This window comes from Salvelinus namaycush, chromosome 25 (genome assembly GCF_016432855.1).
Source record: "Salvelinus namaycush isolate Seneca chromosome 25, SaNama_1.0, whole genome shotgun sequence".
Classification (NCBI taxonomy): Eukaryota; Metazoa; Chordata; class Actinopteri; order Salmoniformes; family Salmonidae; genus Salvelinus; species Salvelinus namaycush.
Window position 1 is genome coordinate 23356155 of NC_052331.1, and position 25716 is coordinate 23381870.

Genomic DNA, 25716 nt, shown 5'->3' on the forward strand with positions numbered 1-25716 from the left:
AAAAGAAGCATGTCGGACAAAACGGAAGAGATTTAATACAGAATGGCAGAGGCAACAACAAGTCAGTGTTCTTATAATGGTATAGGTCTTGAAACAGGGAATAATCTATCATTTCCTGTCACAACTAGATACAATTTTATTGGTTGGTGGGCTGGTATTTCTTAAATAAACAAAACAGTTATAAAGTGTGTAGAAAATATAATGGACCTATATACACTGAGTATACCAAACATTAGAAACACCTTCCTAATATTGAGTTGCACCCCCCCACTCCTTTTACCCTCAAAACAACCTCAATTCGTCAGGGCATAGATTCTACAAGGTGTCGAAAGCATTCCACAGGGATGCTGGCCCACGTTGACTGCAATGCTTGTCACTTTTGTGTCTAGTTGGCTAAATGTCCTTTGGGTGGTGGACCATTCTTCATACACACGGGAAACTGTTGAGCATGAAAAACCCAGCAGTGTTGCAGTTCTTAACACAAACCGGTGTGCTTGGCACCTACTACCATACCTCGTTCAAAGGCACTTAAATCTTTCTAAACTGATTAAAGTGGATTTAACAAGTGACATCAATAAGGGATTATAGCTTTCACCTGGATTCACCTGGTCAGTCTATGTCATGGAAAGAGCAACTGTCCTGTTTTGTATACTCAGTGAATTTTTAAATAAGATAATCTTTGAGAACTAACAATCACCACAAGAAAACATAGACAGTCAGGGAGAATTAAAAAATCCTAAATGCATTCAGGATGCATTCAGGCTTCCATTGACTTTGTTATAATGTTTGAGTCAATAGCCATAAGCTGTTGCACAATGTGTAAAATTGAAGGAAACTAGCTTTAAAACTGCACTTAAAAAAATATATATAACAATAAAGAGGCTATAAACAGGGGGTACCGGTATCGAGTCAATGTGCAGGGGTACAGGTTAGTCGAGGTAATTTGTAAAGTGACTTTGCATAGATACTAAACAGTCAGTAGCAGCAGTGTAAAAATAAGGGGGGGTGTCAATGTGGGGGGGTGTCAATAGTCCGGGTGGCCATTTCATGAATTGTTCAGCACTCTTATGGCTTGGGGGTAGAAGTTGTTAAGGAGCCTCCTTTTGGTCCTAGGCTTGCCACTCCGGTACCGCTTGCTGTGCGGTAGCAGAGAGAACAGTCTATGACTTGGGTGACTGGAGTCTTTGACAATTTTTGGGGCCTTCCTTTAACACCGCCTAGTATATAGGTTCTCGATGTCAGGAAGCTTGGCCCCAGTGATGTACTGGGCCGTACGCACTACCCTCTGTAGCACCTTACGGTCAGATGCCGAGCAGTTTCCATACCAGGTGGTGATGCAACCAGTCAGGAGGCGCTCGATGGTGCAGCTGTATAACATTTTGAGGATCTGGGGACCCATGCCAAATCTTTTCAGTCTCCTGAGGGGGAAAAGGTGTTGTCGTGCCCTCTTCACAACTGTCTTGGTGTGTTTGGACCATGATAGTTCGTTGGACACCAAGGAACTTGGTTGTTGTCCTGGCACCAAACTGCCAGGTCTCTTAGCTCCTCCCTATTGGCTGTTTCATTGTTGTCGGTGATCAGGCCTACCACTGTTGTGTCGTCAGCAAACTTAATGATGATGTTGGAGTCGTGCTTGGCCACGCAGTCGTAGGTGATGGAGTACAGGAGGGGACTAGGCACGCACCCCTGAGGGGCTCCAGTGTTGAGGATCAGAGTGGCAGATGTGTTGTTGCCTACCCTTATCACATGGGGCGGCACATCAGGAAGTCCAGGATCCAGTTGCAGAGGGAGGTGTTTAGTCCCAGGGTGCTTAGCTTAGTGATGAGCTTTGTGGGTACTATGGTGTTGAACGCTGAGGATAGTCTTAATTGTAGATCGTCCAGTTTGTTTTACAATGATTGCACGTTGGCCAATAATACGGAGGGTAGTGGTGGTTTACCTACTCGTCAGTGAATTCTTACCAGGCACCCCGCCCTCCTCCCCCTTTTTCTCTGTCTTTTCTTCACGCGGATGACAGGGATTTGGGCCTTGTCTCAACAAAGCAGTATATCCTTCGCGTCAGACTCATTAAAGAAAAAATCTTTGTCCAGTTCGAGGTGAGTAATCGCTGTTCTAATGTCCAGATGCTCTTTTCAGTCATAAGAGACGGTAGGAGCTGATTAGGAGCTCATAAAACGGCAGCCATTTACCACTTTTAGTCTTGAAATCTTTGGTTGTTTATTACACTACTCACTCTGTTTAGCACATGACCTCGCATGTGAACCCTTAAAGAGATGGGTGGGGCTGGCTTAAGAGGGTGTGAACAATGCTGAATGGGTGTAGACAAAGAAGAGCTCTCCAGTAGGTATAAGTTTATCAACTTTCAAAGCAGAATTACTTTCCCATTGATCCTCAACTGCAGTGTATGATATACCAATTTCTAACTCTGAGTCTACTTTTATCCAATGTAAAAAACACAATTTTAAATGTGCCTACACCGAATACAGGTGGCGGGTCACGTACTGTACAGTATGTAATCAAGGTTTGAAATTATTCTGTTTTTGTCAAATACGATATCTGTTTGGGATTGTTGCTATTAATTTGCAGTGTACAAATTATTTGTATCTATGTTCCGACCCCCCAACCATCCGCTCATAGAAAAAAAATCGTCCCGCAGCTAAATGTAAATGGGGATTGCGCTACAGTGTTTCTGTCTGTGTTTGTGTGTGTGTGTGTGTGTGTGTGTGTGTGTGTGTGTGTGTGTGTGTGTGTGTGTGTGTGTGTGTGTGTGTGTGTGTGTGTGTGTGTGTGTGTGTGTGTGTGTGTGTGTGTGTGTGTGTGTGTGTGTGTGTGTGTGTGTGTGTGTGTAGTACTATACTTGTAAGTACCAGAAGTCCACACAAGAACAGTAAACCAACTAAAATTCAGAGAAGTGAGGACATTTTGCCGGTCCTCACTTGTAAAAAGGTTATTTTAGGCTTAGGGGTTAGGTTTAGAATTAGGGTTAGGGTTAGGGGTTGAGGTTAGGGTTATATTTATGGTTAAGGTCAGGGGTTAGGGAAAATAGGACTTTTTATGGGAATCAATTGTTGGTCCCCAAAAAGTCTTCACAAGTATAGTAAGACATAGCTGTGTGTGTGTGTGTGTGTGTGTGTGTGTGTGTGTGTGTGTGTGTGTGTGTGTGTGTGTGTGTGTGTGTGTGTGTGTGTGTGTGTGTGTGTGTGTGTGTGTGTTTGTGCTTGTACCTACACTCACCAGGTGTCAGGTCCATGCTGGCCTTGTCATTGCAGCCCTGAAGGGAGTCCAAGGTGCGTGTGACCTGGCTGGAAAAGTCCTCTCCTCCGTTCATGCACTCTCTCTGCAGGTGGTGTCTCAGGTCAGTGATGTCATACTCGTAGCCATCCAGGATGGGAGTCTCTCGGATACTGAGCGTGCTGCTGGAATTGTGGCCCTGGCCCCTGGAGTTTCTCAGGCTCTCCCTGGCCTGGCCTCCCATCAACACCGAAGGGATGTAGTGGATCTCATTGGCCGCCTCTGCACTGGCGCTCTTCTGGGGCTGGGGCACACGGCGGCGTTTGCACCACCGCCTACGCGTGTAGAGGATGAGGACTAGGCAGAGGATGGAGAGGAGCAAAGCGATCATGCCTCCCTGTGAACAAACACAAGGGGAAAGAGAAGGATGAATGATGGCCGCTCTCAACTAAGAACTTCCCAAAGTCTCCAACCCACGTTGCTAGATTTGTAAAAACACCACTAGTGCATAGCAGAGATCCTTGAAGAAAAAACTATAGATCTTAACAACAGCGTCAAGAAAACATCAAACAAATTCAAAATCCATATAATCACAGAGCACATCATGCAAAACGATGTAGATAATCTCCAAAGCATGGTGTATGAGAACAGCAGTGCTCTAGGAAGCATCATGGAGGAATAAAAACTGAAACCATTTAGGAAATATACCCTATACCAAGAGAGCGTCTATTAAAGCTGCTATCAGACTCTATCAATAATCTATCAATAAAGACTCTACTCTCGGGTTCAGTGGGTTCAGCGCTAGTAACGGTCTGATGAAATCTTCCACTTTGTTGCACATTTTAGATCTCAGCTCAACTAAATAATGAATGATGAGAAGAAAAAACATGTGAGGACGGCGACAGAGATGACTCAACCGGAAATTGAAATTGAGAAACCCTGTTCAGATGCAGACTGATATCCGAGGATCATAGAGAGAGTGCTTCACCTGCTCGCATAAATTTGAAATGGCAAATGTAAAGTCAATTTGCATAAGTTGTTTGCTTATTCTGCATAGTCAAGGACATTTACAAATGATGCCTTAATATAGGTCACGTATGCAGCAAATCTGTATGCAGTTTTGGGTGGAAATGAAAGTTAAAATAATTTATTTCGTATTGATTACTTTTTTTAGTACTTTCAAAGTCATTGAGCTATTCCAAACTGGAATGAAGCAGAAAGATAACTAGGCCAGAGAGTTACCAGGAGATATACCCTAAGTGTTCCCACTCTAGTGCAAACTGTAGCACACAACAACTCAATCAATGGGCTGGTACATAGGCCAACACATTCTTCAGAGGTCAATTGAAAATCTGCCACCAAATGCAATTAGGCCCAACCATTTGCATTAGCCACAATGCAGATTTTTTAGGTAGGGGAAACTTGTGTAATTTAGTACATTACAGGGAATCAAATAGTGGACTAAGAGGGCCTGTCTCTTTTTATAGAGTCAACAAAGCCAAACCAAACATCAAAGGATGCCAGTATTTCAGCCTGTAATCCATTTATATAAGGGTTATGCTTTAATGTAATACTATAGTTTCAATAACGTATAATTCTGTAATGTAACTCATCCTGATTAGGCATGGCATTTTGTATCCAGAAGACAATATACAGTATATAGAGCCAAAATAAACATATTTTTGTCCCGCGTGAGTTGGGGTGGGTATTCTATGTTCTATGTTTTGTAGTTCTATGTTTTGGCCGGGTAGGGTTCTCAATTAGGAACAGCTGTCTATTGTTGTCTCTGATTGAGAACCATACTTAGGCTCCCCTTTTCCCACTTGTGTTTATGGGAAGTTGACTTTGTTTAGGGCACATAGCCTTTAGCTTCACGGTTTGTTTTTGTAGTGTTTATTGTTTTGTTCGGCGTCATTTTTATTAATAAAAGAAAATGTACGCTTACAACGCTGCACCTTGGTCCTCCTCCTTCAACAGCCGTGACAATTTGACTTTGCAATATTGATGAGACAGGAGTAGTCATCATAGTATAGACAACCTGGTGTCATGACTTTTTCATGAGATATACCTTTGGAACCATATTAACATAAACATAACCTTTAACCATAAACCTTAAGCTGGACTCAAAACTTAACCATAAACCCCAAGGAACTTTAACACTAACCAGTAGGACCCTAACTGTAACCCTTAAAATTGCTAACATTGATTTAAAAAGAGTGTTTGACATAAACACAACATAAATACGTGACATTTAAAAATATATACAGTACCAGTCAAAAGTTTGGACACACCTACCCATTCAAGGATTTTTCTTTATTTTTACTATTTTCTACATAGTAGAATAATAGTGAAGACATCAAAACTATGAAATAACACATATGGAATCGTGTAGAAACCAAGTGTTAAACAAATCAAAATATATAGCCACCGTTTGCCTTGATGACACTCTTGGCATTCTCTCAACCAGCTTCATGAGGTAGTCACCTGGAATGCATTTCAATTAACAGATGTGCCTTGATAAAAGTACATTTTTGGAATTTCTTAATGCGTTTGAGACAATCAGTTGTGTTGTGACAAGGTAGGGGTGGAATACAGAATATGGCCCTGTTTGGTAAAAGACCAAGTCCATCTTATGGCAAGAACAGCTCAAATAAGCAAAGAGAAACGACAGTCCATCATTACTGTAAGACATGAAGGTCAGTCAATACGGAAAATGTCAAGAACTTTGAAAGTTTCTTCAAGTGCAGTCGCAAAAACCATCAGGCGCTATGATGAAACTGGCTCTCATGAGGACCGCCACAGGAAAGGAAGACTCAGAGTTACCTCTGCTGCAGAGGATAAGTTCATTAAAGTTACCTGCCTCAGAAATTGCAGCCCAAATGCTTCACAGAGTTCAAGTAACAGACATATCTCCACATCAACTGTTCAGAAGAGACTGTTTGAATCAAGCCTTCATGGTCAAACTGCTGCAAAGTCTGATCAGTCCAAATGTGAGATTTTTGGTTCCAACCGCCATGTCTTTGTGAGACGCAGAGTAGGTGAACGGATGATCTCCGCATGTGTGGTTCCCACCGTGAAGCATGGAGGAGGAGGTGTGATGGTGGGGGGGGGACTATCATTTGTTTTTCAACAGGACAATGACCCAACACACCTCCAGGCTGTGTAAGGGCTATTTGACCAAGCAGAGTGATGGAGTGCTGCATCAGATCACCTGGCCACCCCAATCCCCCGACCTCAACCCAATTGAGATGGTTTGGGATGAGTTGGACCTCAAAGTGAAGGAAAAGCAGCCAACAATTGCTCAGCATATGTGGGAACTCCTTCAAGACTGTTGAAAAAGCATTCCTCATGAAGCTGGTTGAGAGAATACCAAGAGTGTGCAAAGCTGTCATCAAGGCAATGTCAAGAATCTCAAATATAAAATATATTTTGATTTGTTCAACTTAATTTTTGGTTACTACAGTACATGTGTTATTTCATGTCTTCAGTATTATTCTACAATGTAGAAAATAAAGAAAAACCCTGGAATGAGCAGGTGTGTCCAAACTTTTGACTGGTACTGTATATATATTATTTTTATGTACTTTTACCCCTTTTTTGTGTCTTGTCCCATTGCTGCAACTGTCGTACGGACTCGGGAGAGGCAAAGGTTGAGAGCCATGGGTCCTCTGAACCACAAGCAGCCTAGCCCCACTGCTTCTTGACACACTGCTCGCTTAACCCGGAAGTCAGCCGCACCAATGTGTTGTACAACTGGTGGCCAAAGTCAGCTTGCAGGAACACAGCCCACCACGAGGAATTGCTAGATCACGATGGGACATCCCGGCTGGCCAAACCCTCCCCTAACCCAGACGACACTGGGCCAATTGTGTGCCGCCTCATGGGTCTCCTAGTCACGGCAGCCTGTGACACAGCCTGTGACACAACCCCGGTCTGTAGTGACACCTCAAGCACTGCGATGCAGTGCCTTAGACCACTGTGCCACTCAAGAGGCCCTTAAAATATCATTTCAGTTCATCCAAATCGTCTAACCTGTCAGTTTCGTCTAACTATTCGTCTAACTATTCAGTGTTAAATTGCTTACAAAGAATATTTAATGACAACAATGAAACCAAATGTGACAATTATCAGCATGATTTTTTTACGGTTTATGATCCATTTCTGATTTTGACATTGAACATTTTTTAAAGTTAAACCCCCATTAAACACACAGCACGATGGGGTTTTGTTGGAATGGGTTATTAATGAAATGAACTTAAATCATTTAATTCAACTTAGAATATTTCATCAAAGCTAATATCGCATGAAGGCTGACATTTTTCTTATTAAGGACACATTCAAGTCTCTTGCTGTATTGCAAGGCATAATCATTAAAGAAGATATGTTCTTGAGAGATTCAGAATGTACAAATTGTACCTCATGAAAATGAAATTAATTAGTAATCCATTCATAATATATAGAAAAACTCTCAATTTGATAAAACAACTGAGAGAACATAAAAGCTAAGCTAGCTTAGCTTACGAGTTCTGATTCTCTGCAAGACTAGTTAGATTGACAGACAACATTGTGCCATTGGTTGCTAATGTAGGTTAGCTGATACAACTGAGTTTACAGCATACTTTTAAAAATCCCCATATCCTCTTCAATTGAAAACCCACATCCACCCAAAAACCTAGGAAATTGAGTAAGGCTTTCCCTACACATACAGTACTTAAAGAGATCAATTGATAAGTCAGCTGTGATTTGTAGCAAGGCCTTGACATTTTCTATGACTGTTCCTTTGGATAATTGTTTTTAAATGTGGTTACCTCCCTACGGAACAGCCGGAAGAGAGACACGAAAAAAAAACTTTAGCCTTCAAAACTATAAACACAATATTTTATTAAATATTTTGGTTTAGATTACTCTAACTGAATTTCCTCTTCCTTCCTTCCTCCCGGGTGGATATGTGTGGTCCCCTTAAATTGTATATCATTACAAACTAAAATGATCTTTTATCATTAATCTTTATTATGTAGCCAGTAAATCTTCAAGTTCAGGGGCTTATGGTTGCATTAATGAATGGGTCACTGCATGTCTGCTTGCCTTATCTGATCTGGATGGCATTTGTGGAGTAAATGAGAGTGGAAAGAGGAAATAGTATTTCCTTTCAAGGGTGTGAGTGGCCATAAAACAAGGTCTTATCAGGCATTTAAACCAAAAGTGCAAGGGTCTGAGGGGGTGCCCAAAGGAAAACCGTTGGTAATGTTGTGAAGAACGTCTTGAGTCCAGGCCCCGGCCGGGCCAATTATTTCTGAATTTATTATGTGATATTTTTTCATTGAAAGTATGAAATGTTTGTTGTTGGAGTTATTCCTTCTGGTCGCCTTGCTCTATCGTATCAAACAGCAAATGAAGAGTTATAGTCACATTGTTTCGAGTTTTTCTGATTAATTACATTTTAAGTATCCATAATCTCTGCCTGTTCTTATACTATACCTCTGACCAATAAAAAATACATGTATTTCTTCTGCTCACGTCTGCATCCAATTTCTTAATGTCATGCCATCGCCATTCCTCCAGTTTCCCCAGAAACTCGATCCCCTTAACTCCCATCTTAACCCTGAATTTACAGCAGCAAGACGGAGCACTAGCATGTTTACTAACGCTATACTGGTAAATGGTGTGACGTTCAAAATGTATAGGTGCAGAAGGAAAACATTTAAGACTTTAATTATACCATGGAGTCTAGATTTATTAGTTCAGGCAGGACACTGGGGACTAAGACCTTAATTCAATGGAAACGGGCTGATTATACCACGAGGTATAGAAAAACCCAGACTTGTGGAGTCCCGGTCAACCTAAGCGTTATTTATGTATTTGCTTGTTATGTCAAATCTCCAATAAAATTCAATAGATTTTATGTATTCCCCAGGCTTTAAAATATATATATTTGTGATGTCTTCTTATTTCAATACGTTGTGAAATTATTTTCCTCTTTCCCTCTTTATAATGTAAATTAGTTTACAATATTTAGGGAACTTTGAAATGGACTGCATTGACGCACTTTGCTGCTTTATCAGTGATCTGGAGAATTTGTTAACATGTGGTTAGAGCATTGGGCCAGTAACCGAAAGGTTGTGAGATCGAATCCACGAGCTGACAAGGTAAAAATCTGTCGTTCTGCCCCTGAAGAAGGCAGTTAACCCACTGTTCCTAGGCCGTCATTGTAAATAAGAATTTGTTCTTAACTGACTTGCATAGTTAAATAAAGGTTAAATAAAAAAATAATTTTCCTGCTACCGGAGTGTATGTCTCTTTAAAAGGGTGGCTCCATGGGTGGTGGTGCACGGTGTTAGAGGTTGCTTGTTGTTCCCTCTGCCTCTGGGCTAAAAGAGAGCTGAGGACATGTGTCTCGACTTGCAGGAGCTCACCTGTGGCTGAACATGGAACACAAGGTAACTCATCCATTATGGATGATGTTCAGGCAGAGAAGCAAAGGGCACTGTGGTCACCTTGTGGCAGAGGGAGCACACCAGTAACTTGAAACTTTGAAACACAATTGCAAAACAAGTATGTAATGCATTAAAGAATCTTTGCAGGAGAAAAAAAAACAAGTCTTTCCATCACATTTAGCCCCTTATCACTTCAGCTGGAATGGCCACAAGGCGAGGGAAATCCCCCTTCTGGTGACAAAACTGAGTTTGGAGCAGTTCAGTGAATTTGCATGTCTATGAGATTAAGCCCCTGCTATAGCTGGCCTATTTTCAAGCCTCAGGTTGGACTACATTCATTCAATAGTTTTAAACTGTCCCATGGTGGGCCTGGTTGCCAGGCATTGAACTGTGCATGGCAGGCCACGCTGCTGTATAGAATCCTGGCTAGAATCGTTGGCCATCGAGCCACCCTGGTGGCTGCGGCGTATAGCGGAACAATGGAAATGGCTCAATGACAGGTGTGGTATAGAGAGAGAGTGGCAGTTGGTGGGAGAGAGAGTGCTGGGGCTGCACGTATCCACAAGGAGCTAACGAAGTGATGCAACGCTGGATTTATAAGGCCGCCCTCCAACCGAGCCACAAGCTGTAGTGAGCGAGGCCGGAGCAGGAGCACAGCGCAGCAGCCATCTGTTGCTAGGTCTGTCCTATCTGCATGCTAAGCCTTTCACACCTTCATAAGAGCTTTGTGAATGTATTGTCAAGCAGCTATTAGCATGAGTAGATAGCAAGGGGAATAGAAACAGGGAAACAACGACCAAATGGATGTTACATTTAGATTTGGAGGAAAATATGGGATGGTAAAAACAAGGTTACCGGCGGACCACCATTGCACACAAAAAATGTACTGAAATTTAATATGAAAATGTTGTCCTCTTTCAGTCTACTTTTTCATTGTGTACTAATGCATGCAAACCATGCAGAGAAGACTCAAGGTCAGTACATTATTTGACATGTGTCTGTGCAATGTACCTAGTAGCTACTAGAATAATTTTTCTAAAGCTGAATAATTTGTTCAAATGTCTAGAAGTACTGACATCCATCTATGTAGTCCAAACCTTTCATTGTACCATGTCCACATGTACCAAGAAATGCACCAAGTTCTAATACTTATATTAGAGCAGTGCAAATAACTGGAAAGTAACATCCTTGTTTAACATCATGATCAAACATCACAATAAAGCACCCCCCCATTCCAACCCCAGCCAGCAGAGTACCGTACCATGACAGAGATGTGGAGGATGCGTAGCTCCTCCTCGGCAGAGTCGCTGGCAGGATCGTCTGTGGCGGAGAGGCCGGGGAGGTTCTGGCTACCATCTTGGTGGTGGATATGAAAGAGCAACGTGCCGTTCTCCAGCCACTGTTGCCGCCATCGCACCAGAGGAATATCCTCAGAGTTTCCCGTGATCTCTTTCAGTCAAACAGGACACACAGATAATGGATGAGTCAGTGACGATGCATTTTCAACAATTCATTTCACAAGCTTATCATATGAGTGAGCGAGGAGTATGGTACCTGGGTTAGGAAGCATATTATACTGAATTATCAGTGCATAACAATTTCTGAAATCGTATGCCCTTTTACAAAAACCCATTACATTCTTTGCCAGCAGGGTAATAACTATTACCCTAGTATCTATTACCTGTGTACCTATACACTGAAACATTCAGTTCCTTAATTGTGATCTAACTGAATGCTTTTAATTGCGTGAGTGTACTGTAACTAGGTTTATCTGACACTGATTACTGATGGTACTGTGCCGCAGCAGAATGGGACCTCCCGGTAAATAAGATTTAGGGGCTAGATTTAACCTAGATGCAAATGATCTGACAAAGTGACAGGGCACTTTTTACAGCAGAGAGTTCCCTCCAGGGTCTGGTTCAGCATGAGAGTGTTATTAATGAGCCCATCGCTTCCCTCTCTGCATGGGACCACCAACCAACCAGCACAATTAGTGTACCACTATTATTTGTGTTCCCCCTCTAATTGCACCATAATAATAATAATAATAATAATAATAATAATAATAATAACTGGATGGTAACTTTACAAGTAAAGTTGCGGGGCTTGCTTTGGCTCTTTAAATGTATTTTTGTGGTAATGGAAGAAGTTAAAAAAGTTTTACTTCACTATTTAAAGCAAAGCAGTTACATATACTGTAGTTAGTTAAATGTAGTAAAATAATTGTTCGGATTACTTTAATAGACTACTACATCAACCATATTACTTTGGATTGTGGGGCAGTTAGATTGAAGAAATGTCTAAACTACAGTAGTTGTGTGTGAAAACTGAAAGAAGAAAGACGTAGGACAAAGAGATCTTCTGTCTGAAGATGGGAATTAAAGGCTGGATCATGTGGACCACACTTAAGAAAGCAAAGCAACTCTGAATCATTCATGCTGTGGGTTTCAGATACATAGATGCACAATTTCCTTTTGTAAAACTTTCAGTGTAAATTAAGTTTGATTTTAGTTGAATGATGATGTGATGATTAGAACGTTTTAAGCTATACTTTGGGGAGAGAAATATGATGGTGAATCTATTGATGACAGCTGTTTAAAAGTATTTTTGTGGTAGTTGAAGATGTATGTAGAATAGGTTAATACGTAGACCTACTGATAGCTAGCTGTAGTTCTAAATAATAAATAAACTCTTTAGGCTAACAGTGATCATTGAAAAGTACATTTCCTGAAGAAAATGTGGTGTGCTTGCTAGCTTGTTTTAAAGTCGATATGGTTTTTAAATAAGTTATAGTAGTGGTAGTGACTGCAGTAGTAATGGTGGTGAAAGGTTATAGTTTAAAAAGTAGGGAGATTAAAATATTTATTGATTGATTGATTGGTTGATAAGATAGCCTGGACATTTGAAAGTTGGTTTGGTGTCTCTAGCATCAAAACTATGAAATAACACATATGGAATCATGTAGTAACCAAAAAAGTGTTAAAAGTTCAAATAGCCACCCTTTGCCTTGATGACAGCTTTACACACTCTTGGCATTCTCTCAACCAGCTTCATGAGGAATGCTTTTCCAACAGTCTTGAAGGAGTTCCCACATATGCTGAGCACTTGTTGGCTGCTTTACCTTCACTCTGCGGTCGGACTCATCCCAAACTATCTCAGTTTGGTTGCGGTCGTGGGATTGTAGAGGTAATTTCATCTGATGCAGCACTCCATCACTCCATCAAGCTGGTTGAGAGAATGCCAAGAGTGTGTAAAGCTGTCATCAAGGCAAAGGGTGGCTATTTGAAGAATCTCAAATATAAAATAGATTTGTTTAACACTTTTGTGGTTACTACATGATTCCATATGTGTTATTTCATAGTTTTGATGTCTTCACTATTATTCTACAATGTAGAAAAATAGGAAAAATAAAGAAAAACCCTTGAATGTGAAAACTGAAAGAAGTGTGATGAGAAGTGATCGGGTGAAATTTGAAGCGAGTGAACCCAGATTGCTTCACTCTATCCAATAAGAGCAGCAGAATCAACGTACAGCCTGCCCTTCTCTTTATAGACAGGAAAACTAGCCAGTTGAATATTTAGGACATGGAGCACAATCCCGAGAAGGAGGACGATGCGTTGTTGCCTTGGCTGTCTCACCCTCTTCACCCTCATCACATTTTTTGCCTACTCTGCCATGTGCTCCTCTGTGTCTGTGAGTATCCATAGCAATGCCTCCGTTTGGGCAGCTCCTATTACTGCATGGTCGGACCTAGAAGCACAAGCATTTCACTACACTCGCATTAACATCTGCTAACCATATGTATGTGACCAATAAAATGTGATTTGATTTGATATTTGATGAGACAGAGAGCAGTTAGCTGACGATAGCTAGCTACTTTTCATCACTCTAAACTCCGATAAACAGCTGCAACTTTTGGTTGGTAGAAGATATTTATGTTCTGAATTTTTTATTTAAATAGAAGAGAAGTAGACAAAGATTTAATCTGCTAAACGTTTTAGTCTAACTTCTTGGGGGTTTGGTCAAAACGGCAGTTTCTAAGAGTTCATAGAAAACATACTTGATTCAGTTACTAAAACAGCTGTAACGTTTGATCGGTAAGATATATTTTTGTTCCAATGCCAGATTTGAATACCAGAGAAGTAGACCAAGATGTCATATCCTCTTTTTAATGCGGTTACAAAAACAGCTGTAAAGTGTGAGAACAGAAATTACAAGATTAAGTTATAATACTGTTATTGCATCAAATGGTTGTTTAATGCAACAGAATAGAGGGGGGGGGGGGTTAGAACACTATCATCTGTGTGTGTGGACTGAAAGTGGGCTTCTGGGAGATTTAACACTGACAGTACATTCACGATGGATTGGTGATAAGACAACATTCCATGATTAGTGTCTGTGTGCCTGTCTGTCAGTAACAGGGAGAGCCAATCTCCAGTTTCTTTAAAGAAAGGATTTAGTATTCTAGGTTGCATTAATATTTTTGTACAAGCAAGCAGTAAATGAACTAGAGACAGATATTTGGCATGAGAGCAAAATGTACCTTTGTATAAATTCTCTCATCTGTGATTTGTCATGAACATCCAGGAGGATGGACTGCGCTATAAAATGCTGTGGCTTAGTATTGCTGGTTGGGCTCTCAACGAATCACCTACGGGAGGGTCGTTGACAAGCTCCAATACTGCAGTAATTAAATAATAAAGTTGACTTGTTTTGAATACATTTTAGTTCCGAGTTCAGATTTGAAAAGCAGAGAAGTAGATGAAGATTTCATACGCTCTAACTTTTTAAAGTTGTTGGCAAAGTGGTCAAAGTAGCTGATCTGTGTCAAAAGTTGCACTGTTGCATTTACAGTGAATAGAATGTTGGAAGTGATGATGTAACAATGGAATGCTGAGGAAATAACATGAAAGTGGATGGAGAGCAAAAAGATGTATACAAAAAGCTTCATATTTTTAAATGTATAAAAAAGATCAAAAGGTTGCATAGAGACACACTATTCCAGACGGATCTGCACGTTTTCAAGTTTGAATGACGTTTCTAGCTTAAACGGTGTAAGATGATGTCACGTTCGTTATAGCGATGAGACCAAAGCGCAGCGTGATTTGAATGCATCTTCTTTTAATAAAGAAAGAACACGGAATGAACTATACAAAAACAACAAAACGAACGTGAAGCTATATAATCATAGTGCTGACACAAGCAACTAAACATAGACATAGATAATCACCCACAAAATACTCAAGGAATATGGCTGCCTAAATATGGTTCCCAATCAGAGACAACGATAAACAGCTGCCTCTAATTGAGAACCAATCTAGGCAACCATAGACATACAAAAACCTAGACTGGTTAGAACCCCCATAAACATACAAAAAACCCTAGACAGGACAAAAAACATATATCACCCATGTCACACCCTGACCTAACCAAAATAATAAAGAAAACAAAGAATATTAAGGCCAGGGCGTGACAGATGAGTTATGTTGAAAAGAATAAGAATAACTATAAGTCAGATGTTGAAGATTTAAAGTGGGTTCTCTTGCTTTGCAAGCCCCATTAATAATAGTTAACTTGTAAAGTACATTTCGCCAAAATATAGTCAATTCTAGAATACGATCTGTCGAGCAGAGTATAACGAGTAAGCTTTCACCTGTCCATTACGAATCCGCCATAGGTCTATTCAATTCAGTTCTGCAATAAAAGTTATCAGAGCAAGGAAAAAGGCAGGGAGAGAATCCTGACTACTTGAGGATCTATTATCGTTGCATTTAAATCTCCCCCACATTGAGATGACTGTCATGGAACTGTAGCAAAGAGTCACTGATGGAAGCCAAGAACATGTTATACTCATTTGGGGGCATAAATTCAAGCTAAAATAAGTTCCACATGATTCACGGTCACTATTACAAAAACAAATTGTCCACAAGAATCATTCCCTGAGACATTGACAGAGATCTGGAGTTTTCTATCCACCAAGATCAATACTCCCTTTGACTTGTTTGCAGCGCATGAATGGATGACTATGTTATAGCATCTGTTTTGGAATCTGAGCACATCATTATCCTACAAATTCGTTTCCTGAAAACTTGCATGTGGTGTAAATATTCTAAACATCAAGTATGTTTGATTGGCACATTCAAACCTCTTAAATTCAAGCTCATAACATTCAAATCAGTCATTGGAACATGCACAGCAGATCGACATCAGTAAGTAGCAGGCATGGCTGTGCAAACAGAGGGAAGTTGAATGGTAGCTGACCAAAAAAAAAAGACAAACAAAAATATGCAATGGCTGTAAAGATTAAATGGATACTTCAGGATTGATCTACTTCCAGGATTTATCTACTTCCCCAGAGTCAGATTAACTCATGGATACCATTTGTATGTCTCTGTGTCCAGTATGAAGGAAGTTAGAGCTAGTTTCACGAGCCAATGCTAACTAGCGTTAGCACAATGACTGGAAGTCTATGGTATCTGTTAGCATCTGAAATAAACTATTTATCCATATGGTTCAGCAATGTCCTCCAAAACAAAACTACTCGCCAGTTACTTCATAATCTCAGTTCTGTGAAGCACAGAGCTGAAGCTAGCTTAATTTGTGAGCTTATAGTTCTCCAAACAATAGCCCAAAAAATTGGGCATGTTAGCCGCAAGCTACCACTTCATCCTGGGGTGAAGAGATGTTCATCTCCGGTGCGACTGTGTCTTCTCTGGGATGCAACCAGGGACCGGTGCTGTGGCCTGGGCCGGAATTTTACAAGGCAAGTCAGTTAAGAACAAATTCTTATCTACAATGACGGCCTACACGGGCCAAACCAGGGCGACGCTGGGCCAATTGTGCACCACCCTATGGGACTCCCAATCACGACCGGTTGTGATACAGCCTGGATTCGAACCAGGGTGTCTGAAGTGATGCCTCTAACACTGAGATACAGTGTCTTAGACTGCTGCGCCACTCGGGAGCCCCATGCCTCCCTGGGTGAGTTGAAGATAAGCCTGTTGCCTCCATGCGTTAGCTTAAACAGTTTAGGATACTACAAAAATGGCTTTAGCTCAATCGCCGTCATCTTCTTCTTTAACGGAGTGAATACAATCATCTCCTTTACGATCTCTGCACTGTAATCCGGGAAAGTACTGCAGATCTTGGTGTATGTCCTTGATGGGAAAAAACAGCCCTCGCTCCTTTCAGTATAGCGGTCGGTGTAATCCAGCAGTTTACAGATCAGGATGAGAGGCCGCTCAAGCCCAGGGTTCTTGCTGAATTGGTGGTGATCCCTCTCGATGCAGATATCCCGGCCTGTCAATGAAGGGATCAAAATTTGCACACTTATTTTTAGGATCCCAATGGCGTCCAAACCTTCCTCAGAATTGTTAAATCCCAACAATCTCAAATTTGACATGCAACTTTGGTCTTCCATTTCTGTCACTTTTAGGGACATGTACTCAATCTTCTTATCATAGTCTTATCATAGTCACCTTAAAGTGAAGCTGGTCATACTTCCCCTCTACCTGTTTAAGCGACTTGCTCAATCTTTCCATGACCACGGTCAAGGCATTGGCTGAATCATTGGTTTTAGTCACCTAGACCGGAAAATCTGCAATATTTGGTGGCAGAATGTTGTCCACAGCCTTTTCCACGGCTGTGGTAATAATATGGTCCAGGCTGCAATGTTGTTCCTCCATAGCATATCTAGAGGCCTGCAAAATGGCGTCATTGAGCTCTTCTTTAGAGAGGCCCTCAGTTTCCCTGAATTTCTTCTTCACCTGAGAGCTTGCTTCTTTTCTTGTGAGCCAACTTTATATATTGACATGTTATAAAAAATGTAGTAGTACTTTAAATCCCAACACGAAAATTCAAGCTTGAATTGTTGTCAAAGGTCCCGTGACACTCCCCGCAAAGACTTGCTTTGAGCTTTGTTCATTTCAATAAGTTTGTGGTTGCTATTGCAGACACATTCATATTTATTTGTATAAATAAATATCACGAAGGTAACACGGTTATGGTTGAGGGACAATTTCTGGAGCTGCATGTGTAATAGGAGGCCTGTTTCCCAGTGGGAGAGAGCACAATAGAGAGGGCTATAGTCTGTTTTGTACTGAATTTAAGCAGCAGTGACCCAGCTACTGGAGGTTTAAAAAGGCCTCAACCCCTAAAAAATGTGTAAATAATTCTAATCCACAAAATAGTTCACATTGCATGTTGCTGCAGGATTATTGTCCTGTTTGCTGTAGCAAACTGGCTCAAATTAAGATCCTACATCGTTACTATAGACTGGGAGTAGACAAAGACCTTGAGGTTACCAAAAAGAGTTTGTCTGGTTAATCGTTGAAAACCATATGCCTGTGGAAAAACAAATGAAAGCAAATATTCTTTACAAAAATAAGATACAATTGCAATTCTAGATTTTTACAGCTCAACGCCCTTAACGTTATGTGGGAAGCAGGAAAAAAATATTTTGAAAATTTAAAAACATAAAATGTACCCATCCAAAGGTTTGTTTCAAGGTATGTGTCTTGACTATGCCGATTTTCTACATGAATAGGATTAAGAAACTGAGCAATTAATCAAAGTCAGTCTTATTTGAACAAGCAATCCAACACTTGCCGTATTGAACATGATGGCTGGCAAATGGTAATGGTTAGCGTTTTAAAGCCATGTTAAATATTTCATGTTGGATGAATAGGCATGGGATACAGCTTAGAGGACAGGGGAATGGGAAACTTCAAGGTGAGGAGATCACAGTCCTTGCCTGGAGTTAATGTAAAATACATGGCTCGGTTTGATGGTTTCAACACGATCAATCCGAGCTCCAATTGTGATTCAGCGTTTGACTTCAGTAAAAGTCACACTGGCCGGGGGGGGCATGGCAATGACAACTGATCAAATAATGTCTCACACGTGAACAGCGGCACATTACATAACGAAACAAATGGAAGAAAACGTGTTGTGATAGCTGTTTAACAGGGTTAACCTGCTCTGGACAATCACCTAAAAATAATTAGAGCCACTATTGGTAATGTACTGTAGGCCTAATCTTGAAGTTGTGCTACAAGGTGTATGCGTGTGTGTGTATGTGTGTGTGTGTGTGCATCTCATCCACTATCCACCTTCACACACCTTACTATGCCCTTGGAGAAGGGTTTGCTCTTTATGTTTCAAAGAGGTACTTTTAGCATGGCTGCTAAGGACCTACCAGTACTCTATTTGAATGCATATTTATTTTTGTGGGGAAAACTCTACCTAACAAGTTCTTCTACCTTCAGTGTCACCAGATATTTTTCAGCCACAAGATGTATTAAATAATACACACTCAAGTAAACACACCTTTAATCTCTGGAGATTGTTTCTCAGGTTCAATGACTGTGAATAAAAGGCTTTGAACCATAATCCTTTTAGCAAGCCGTACAGGGAACTAATGTAGTTTCAAGCTTGGTATCATGTTCAGCGGTAGGTGGTAACATATTCCAGGTTATCCCTCAAGTGGAATAGAGCTAACATTCCATAAGATCTCCATGAGGATACACTGATGTCAAACTGCGAGAAAAGTAAAGGAAAAAATCCCCAATATCCTCACTGAAATAGACCTGAGCCAATAGAGTCCAACTACAGCAATTAGACATGGTCAGCCATTTGCCGACTTGGAACTGACAAGAGATCAATAGTATGGATCTTTAGACAGAAACTGAAATATTGGGCATCTTTAAAAAATGCAGGGTGTTCGATGTAATTTAAGGAGAACATTAGAGACACTCTCAGAGGTCCAAATGACAATATGTCACAGTCCAGCTGTTTGTCCATACAGGACCAGGCTACAGAACTACTGTGGACACAGACGGAGGACTCGGTCGCAGGGCCTTATCAGAGACATGCAGAAGGCACAACAATGAACTTATCATCAGCCAGTTACTTCGCATGATGTAGGATGTAGAATTAATGCTGCTCTCCGCTGACCGCAAGCATGCTCGGTTCATTGATCATATACAGCAACAGAACTTAATGTGAGGACATTGCTTTCAACTCCAGGCTCTAGCAAAATTTAGTTTTGCCAGGTAATCTAAAAAGCAGGCACTATTACAATAATTTAATAACGGAGACCTTTACCACCTGCATGTCAACTAGTTCCTGGGTTTCAATTCACAGCCTGCAAGAAATCAGCAGGAGGCAAACCGTGCAGAATGTCTGGGTAAATGGTAGGTTTGCAGCACAACAGGGTTTGGATAGAATGTTTAACCAATGGTGTGACAGGGTTCAGACAGGCATATGCAGAGGATAGAACGTACATGTACCCTGACAAAAGGATTCTAAGGCACAAAGTCAGAAATAAGGCCACAGAGGAAAAGCCTATAATAGTCTTTGGATCAATCCTTCAAAACTCAGAGGACAAACATGAAGACAAGAGAATAAGGCAGGAAACACAGAGAATTCTATTTTTAACTGCAGAGCAAACATCTGTCTTGCTTTCAGCAATAAATATAAAATAGTTGAATCATTAAAGAAAATTATCACAGAAATGTACTGTGGTGTTTTCAGCATTAATTGCACCCTATAGGAGATTAGGAGATAGCTAGGCCAACATCACGAAAAGCTGTTTGTTTTAGTTAAATTCCTTCGTTTGGAAAATTGTGACTTGCCAAAGAAATTAGAATTTACACTAGGGCTGACACAAATACCATATAATTGTGTAACTGACAGTTATGGATGAAGACCGTCATGAAAATAAAATAACCGTCATAACCGTAATGTTTTTATATATAATTTTTTACAAACAGCTTACTGTTCTCTTACTGTACTCTTAACAATGTGATGAAACTGTGGTTGCCTAGACATCACCCCCACAATGCAGCAGCAGCACATATGAATACAATGAATAGAACAGGCATGGAACCTCTAACCAATGATTTATATTTACACTAGATGACTAGTAGGGGGTGCAGTTTTGAACCCAACATGCCTCCATCTTGGCACTCCCCCACTAGTGTAAAAAATATTTTGGAAGCTATGGAAATGCATTTATTAATGTCTACATTCATTTTTGCCACGTTTATTCTATTACAGACACCTTAATGCATATGTTGAAATATGTGAGCTAAACATTTTTTTTAAATACATCAAAACATGTTCCTTTTTTTAAAATTCATGCCAGCAAAGCCACTACACAACACTAAACAATACATGAATTGCAACTATGACGGTGACAAACGGTGCCCACATACTGTTACGGCCTACAAAAAGCTTTCCCAACAGCAAAGCTCTCTTTTCAGCACCATGTAGTGAGTCCTTACCACTGCTACACCTGGCTATCAGCGGAGCCTTGACTGGCAGCGAATCAGTTCATTCAGCCTCATTTACTGCCTTTTAAAAAACATAGCTGATATGGCTGACTTGCTTAAACAAATGTGGTTTCTACTGACAATTGAGATGTACAAACTATGACATAAGGGTATGACGAGTGGATAAGAGGTAATCCGTCATTTCAATTAAGATATTAATGATCGAGCTAGGACGGACGTAGTCAATATAACTATTTGTTCAGCTCTTTTGAAATGTACAGCAACAGAATTCAGAACATGGGCTGTTCTTACAGTATTCTCCCTGTACACCAAGACAGAAACATAAGATAAATAAAGGGGGTATGTAAGCAGACAAGGAAAGCTCTTACAATATTCAATGATTACATTTCTCTAAAACAGTTGTTTTGAACGTAGCAGAAGTCATGCTGGATTGCCAGCATGGCCAATGTATTGAACCTTTTATGGTGTTAAATATTTATTCTTTTAGGCTTGGAAAAAATAGACCCCTAAACCCAGACTTGGACCACATACCCACTCCACTGAATAGCAGGCTAGTGATTGCTTAGCAACACTTGCAGTTAGCCACTGATTCCTTCCCAACCACTCATTGTTGAATTTGCGATTTCCAACTTGTTGTGTAATGTTTATGTCCAAAGGCCGATGAGCACCGATATACGTTTTATCTATAATTTCTCTCCATAATTTCTCTTCATATGACAAGGTTTGAAAAGGATTTGCCAGTAGATTGTCGACTTGATTCATGATGATGACTGCTAGCTTGCTACTTTAGATATAACGTGATTTGACGTCATTGTATCTGTTGCCAATGACCTTGAGCCTTCTTGGATGGGCACTTCTAATGTAACTCTATGGCAGCACCCAAGTGGCTTGAATTTTCGAGCTCTACCCGTAGATTTTGCGGTGACGTAGTGTCCCCATGAGTGACAGAACGCTCAGTTAACTTCTTGTCAATATGGGGGCGCTGTTTTCACTTTGTAAAAATTCGTTCCCAAATTAAACTGCCTCATACTCAATTCTTGCTCGTACAATATGCATATTATTATTACTATTGGATAGAAAACACTCTCTAGTTTCTAAAACCATTTGAATTATATCTGTGAGTAAAACAGAACTCAAGTTGGAGCAAACTTCCTCTCAGGAAGTGAGAAATCTGAAATCAGGCAGTCTGTTCCAGGGTCAGTTTATTAATTTGCATGTATTCTATTGGTCGACATGCACTGCATACGCCTTCCCCTAGATGTCAGCAAGCAGTGAGAATTGGAATGGAGTTGCTAGGCAGATCTGAGGCCATATAAAGGGTCTTGGAACGTGGGGTGCACTCTTTTCAACGTTCGCCATGACGCGAGACAGACCTCAGGATGGCATTCTGGAAAGCTCTCGTTATAGGCCTTAGATATATCCGGCTCTGATTTTATTCGATATAGGTTTTAAAAACATCATAATGTAGTTATTTTAAACCGAGTTATATCAGTTTATATCAGTATATTGCGATTTTCGGAATTTTCTTAGTGCTGCGTTATAGTGAGTTGGACACGTCTTCGCCACATGGCTAATGTTTACTGCTAATTCCAAAGTTGAAGGCGACAATCTACAACCGAGCAACGATTCTTCTGGACAAAGGACAACTTGCCCAAGATTCTGATGGAAGCTCATCAAAAAGTAAGAACTATTTATGATGTTAATTCGTTGTTCTGTTGAAAAATGTAAAACTACTATTCCGCCATTAATTTCGGTGCGGTCTCGCTTTAACGCACGCTGTATGCCGTAGTAACGTTAATTTTAAAAATCTAACACAGCGGTTGCATTAAGAACTAATGTATCTTTCATTTGCTGTCCAACCTGTATTTTTTAGTCAAGTTAATGATTAGTTATTGATTAGATTAGGTGCCTCTCCCAAGATTTCTCCCGACATTTTCTTTGCAGCTTGGCTACTATTCTCATTGTATAACCACGATTTGTGCCGCTAAATATGCACATTTTCGAACAAACAATATATGTATTGTGTAATATGATGTTATAGGACTGTCATCTGATGAAGTTTTGAGAAGGTTAGTGAAAAATGTAATATCTTTTGCTGGTTTATTCGTTATCGCTATTGTTGGCTTGAATCAATGCTGTTGTGTGGTTGGCTATTGTAGTAAGCTAATATAATGCTATATTGTGTTTTCGCTGTAAAACACTTAAAAAATCTGAAATATTGGCTGGATTCACAAGATGTTTGTCTTTCATTTGCTGTACGCTGTGTATTTTTCATAAATGTTTTATGATGAGTATTTAGGTAATTCACGTTGGTCTCTGTAGTTATTCTAGTTGCTTTGGTGAGAGTTGTGATGGTGGCTGCAATGTAAAACTATGATTTATACCTGAAATATGCACATTTTTCTAACAAAACATATGCTATACAATAAATATGTTATCAGACTGTCATCTGATGAAGTTGTTTCTTGGTTAGTGACTATTTATATTTTTATTTGGTCGAAATTGTGATAGCTACCTATGCAGGAAAAAAACAATCAATCTTCACAATCACTAGTTAACTACACATTGCATATAATCAATGCGGTGCCTGTTAGTTTATCATTGAATCACAGCCTACTTCGCCAAACGGGGGATATTTTAACAAATGCACATTCGCGAAAAAAGCACAATCGTTGCACGAATGTACCTAACCATAAACATCAATGTCTTTCTTAAAATCAATACACAGAGGTATATTTTTTTAAACCTGCATATTTAGTTAAAAGAAATTCATGTTAGCAGGCAATATTAACTAGGAAAATTGTCATTTATCTTGCATTCATTGCACGCAGAGTCAGGGTATATGCAACAGTTTGGGCCGCCTGGCTCGTTGGGAACTAATTTGCCAGAATTTTACATAATTATGACATAACATTGATGGTTGTGCAATGTAACAGCAATATTTAGACTTAGGGTTGCCACCCGTTCGATAAAATATTAATATATTATTAAATATATATTAGGAACATATATTAATATGTATAATATATTATATATTAAAATATTAATGACCAAAGGCTCGTATATCTGTGTTTATTATATTATAATTAAGTCTATGATTTGATATTTGATAGTCCAGTCTGACTGAGCGGTGGTAGGCGGCAGCATGCTCGTAAGCATTCATTCAAACTTTACTGCGTTTGCCAGCAGCTCTTAGCAATGCTTGAATCACAGCGCTGTTTATGACTTCAAGCCTATCAACTCCTGAGATTAGGCTGGCAATACTAAGTGCCTAATAGAACATCCAATAGTCAAAGGTATATGAAATACAAATGGTATAGAGAGAAATAGTCGATGCGTCATAATTCCTTTAATAACTACAACCTAAAACTTCTTAACTGGGAATATTGAAGAACTGGGAATATTGAACCACCAGCTTTCATATGTTCTCATGTTGTGAGCAAGGAACTTAAATGTTAGCTTTTTTACATGGCACATATTGCACTTTTACTTTCTTCAACAACACCGTGTTTTTGCAATATTTATTTATTTATTTGTTTCATTATTTATTTGAGACTAAATAGATTTTATTTATGTATTATATTAAGTTAAAATAAAAGTGTTCATTCAGTATTGTTGTAATTGTCATTATTACAAAAACATATAAAAATCGGCTGATTAATCGGTTTCTGCTTTTTTTGGTCCTCCAATAATCGGTATCGGCGTTGAAAAATCACAATCGGTCGACCTCTACTGCATACGCACTGTAATGGATCTGTTCTTGCTGATATAAACCCTTTTGTGCTACCTAACCAATGGCTTTACTATGTAGCCTACTTAAGGAGGGGAGTCAAAGGCTTCTTTCGAAAAATATATTTGACTTGTCCCAAAAATTCTATATCTGAATAAAAACAATATGTTTCGTTGCCTATGATGAAGCTATTTGTGACCTCACAATAAGCCAAATTCAAGTAACTTAAATAACTTACATCAATCGTAGATGGACAGCGCATGGTTGCTAAAAGTAGGCTAATTCGAGAAGGCCTATGTCACAACTTCCGCCGAAGTCGGTCCCTCTCCTTGTTCGGCGGTCGACATCACCGGCCTTCTAGCCATCGCCGATCCACTTTTCATTTTCCATTTGTTTTGTCCTTGTCTTACACACCTGGTTTCAATCCCCCAATTACTTGTTCATTATTTAACCCTCTGTTCCCCCATGGTTGTTTGTGAGTGATTGTTTGTTTGTAATACGGTCTGTTATTGTGGGCTCGATTTATTGTGTTGTATTTGTGAATATTTGAGTAAATTACGTTTATTACTCATATCTGCTGTCCTGCGCCTGACTCCCCTACACCAGCTACACACAGGCACTATTACAGCCTAATTCATTTAAACAGTCTTTATTTTAATTTGACTTTACTAACAACTGGGCTTTGTGTTGGAGCCTATGTATTCCTTTTTAAGAAATAAGAGGTAGGCCTACTTGTTTGACACACAAAATAATAAGCTACTATCCATAGATTTTATTAGCCAATTGCTTCAGTCATCATGCACTCAATAAAAAACGAATAGCTTTTTCTTAGGTTGACTCATATCAACATCTCTGGCATTAATAGGGTGGCTAAATACATACAACAGAAGAATAGGCCTAGGAGTGAGGGTAAACGGTAATGTAACGGTTCTCGTCCTCTTCGTCTGAGGAGTAGCAAGGATTGGACCAATAAGCAGCGTGGTAAGTGTCCATTTTAATTTATTAAAACTGAACACAAAAAAATACA

The 25716-nt window shown here is 39.9% G+C and overlaps 1 protein-coding gene across 1 annotated transcript in view; it reads right to left on the reverse strand.

Annotated features, from left to right (window-relative positions):
- Positions 1-25716, reverse strand: part of astn1 (astrotactin 1) — a 235296-nt gene that overhangs the window by 187053 nt on the left and 22527 nt on the right. The window contains exons 2-3 of the mRNA XM_038963261.1: positions 10927-11114; positions 3235-3628 (exon numbers count right to left, since the gene is read on the reverse strand). Of these exons, the coding sequence (XP_038819189.1) occupies positions 3235-3628; positions 10927-11114 (582 nt within the window). The remainder of the gene's footprint in view (positions 1-3234; positions 3629-10926; positions 11115-25716) is intronic.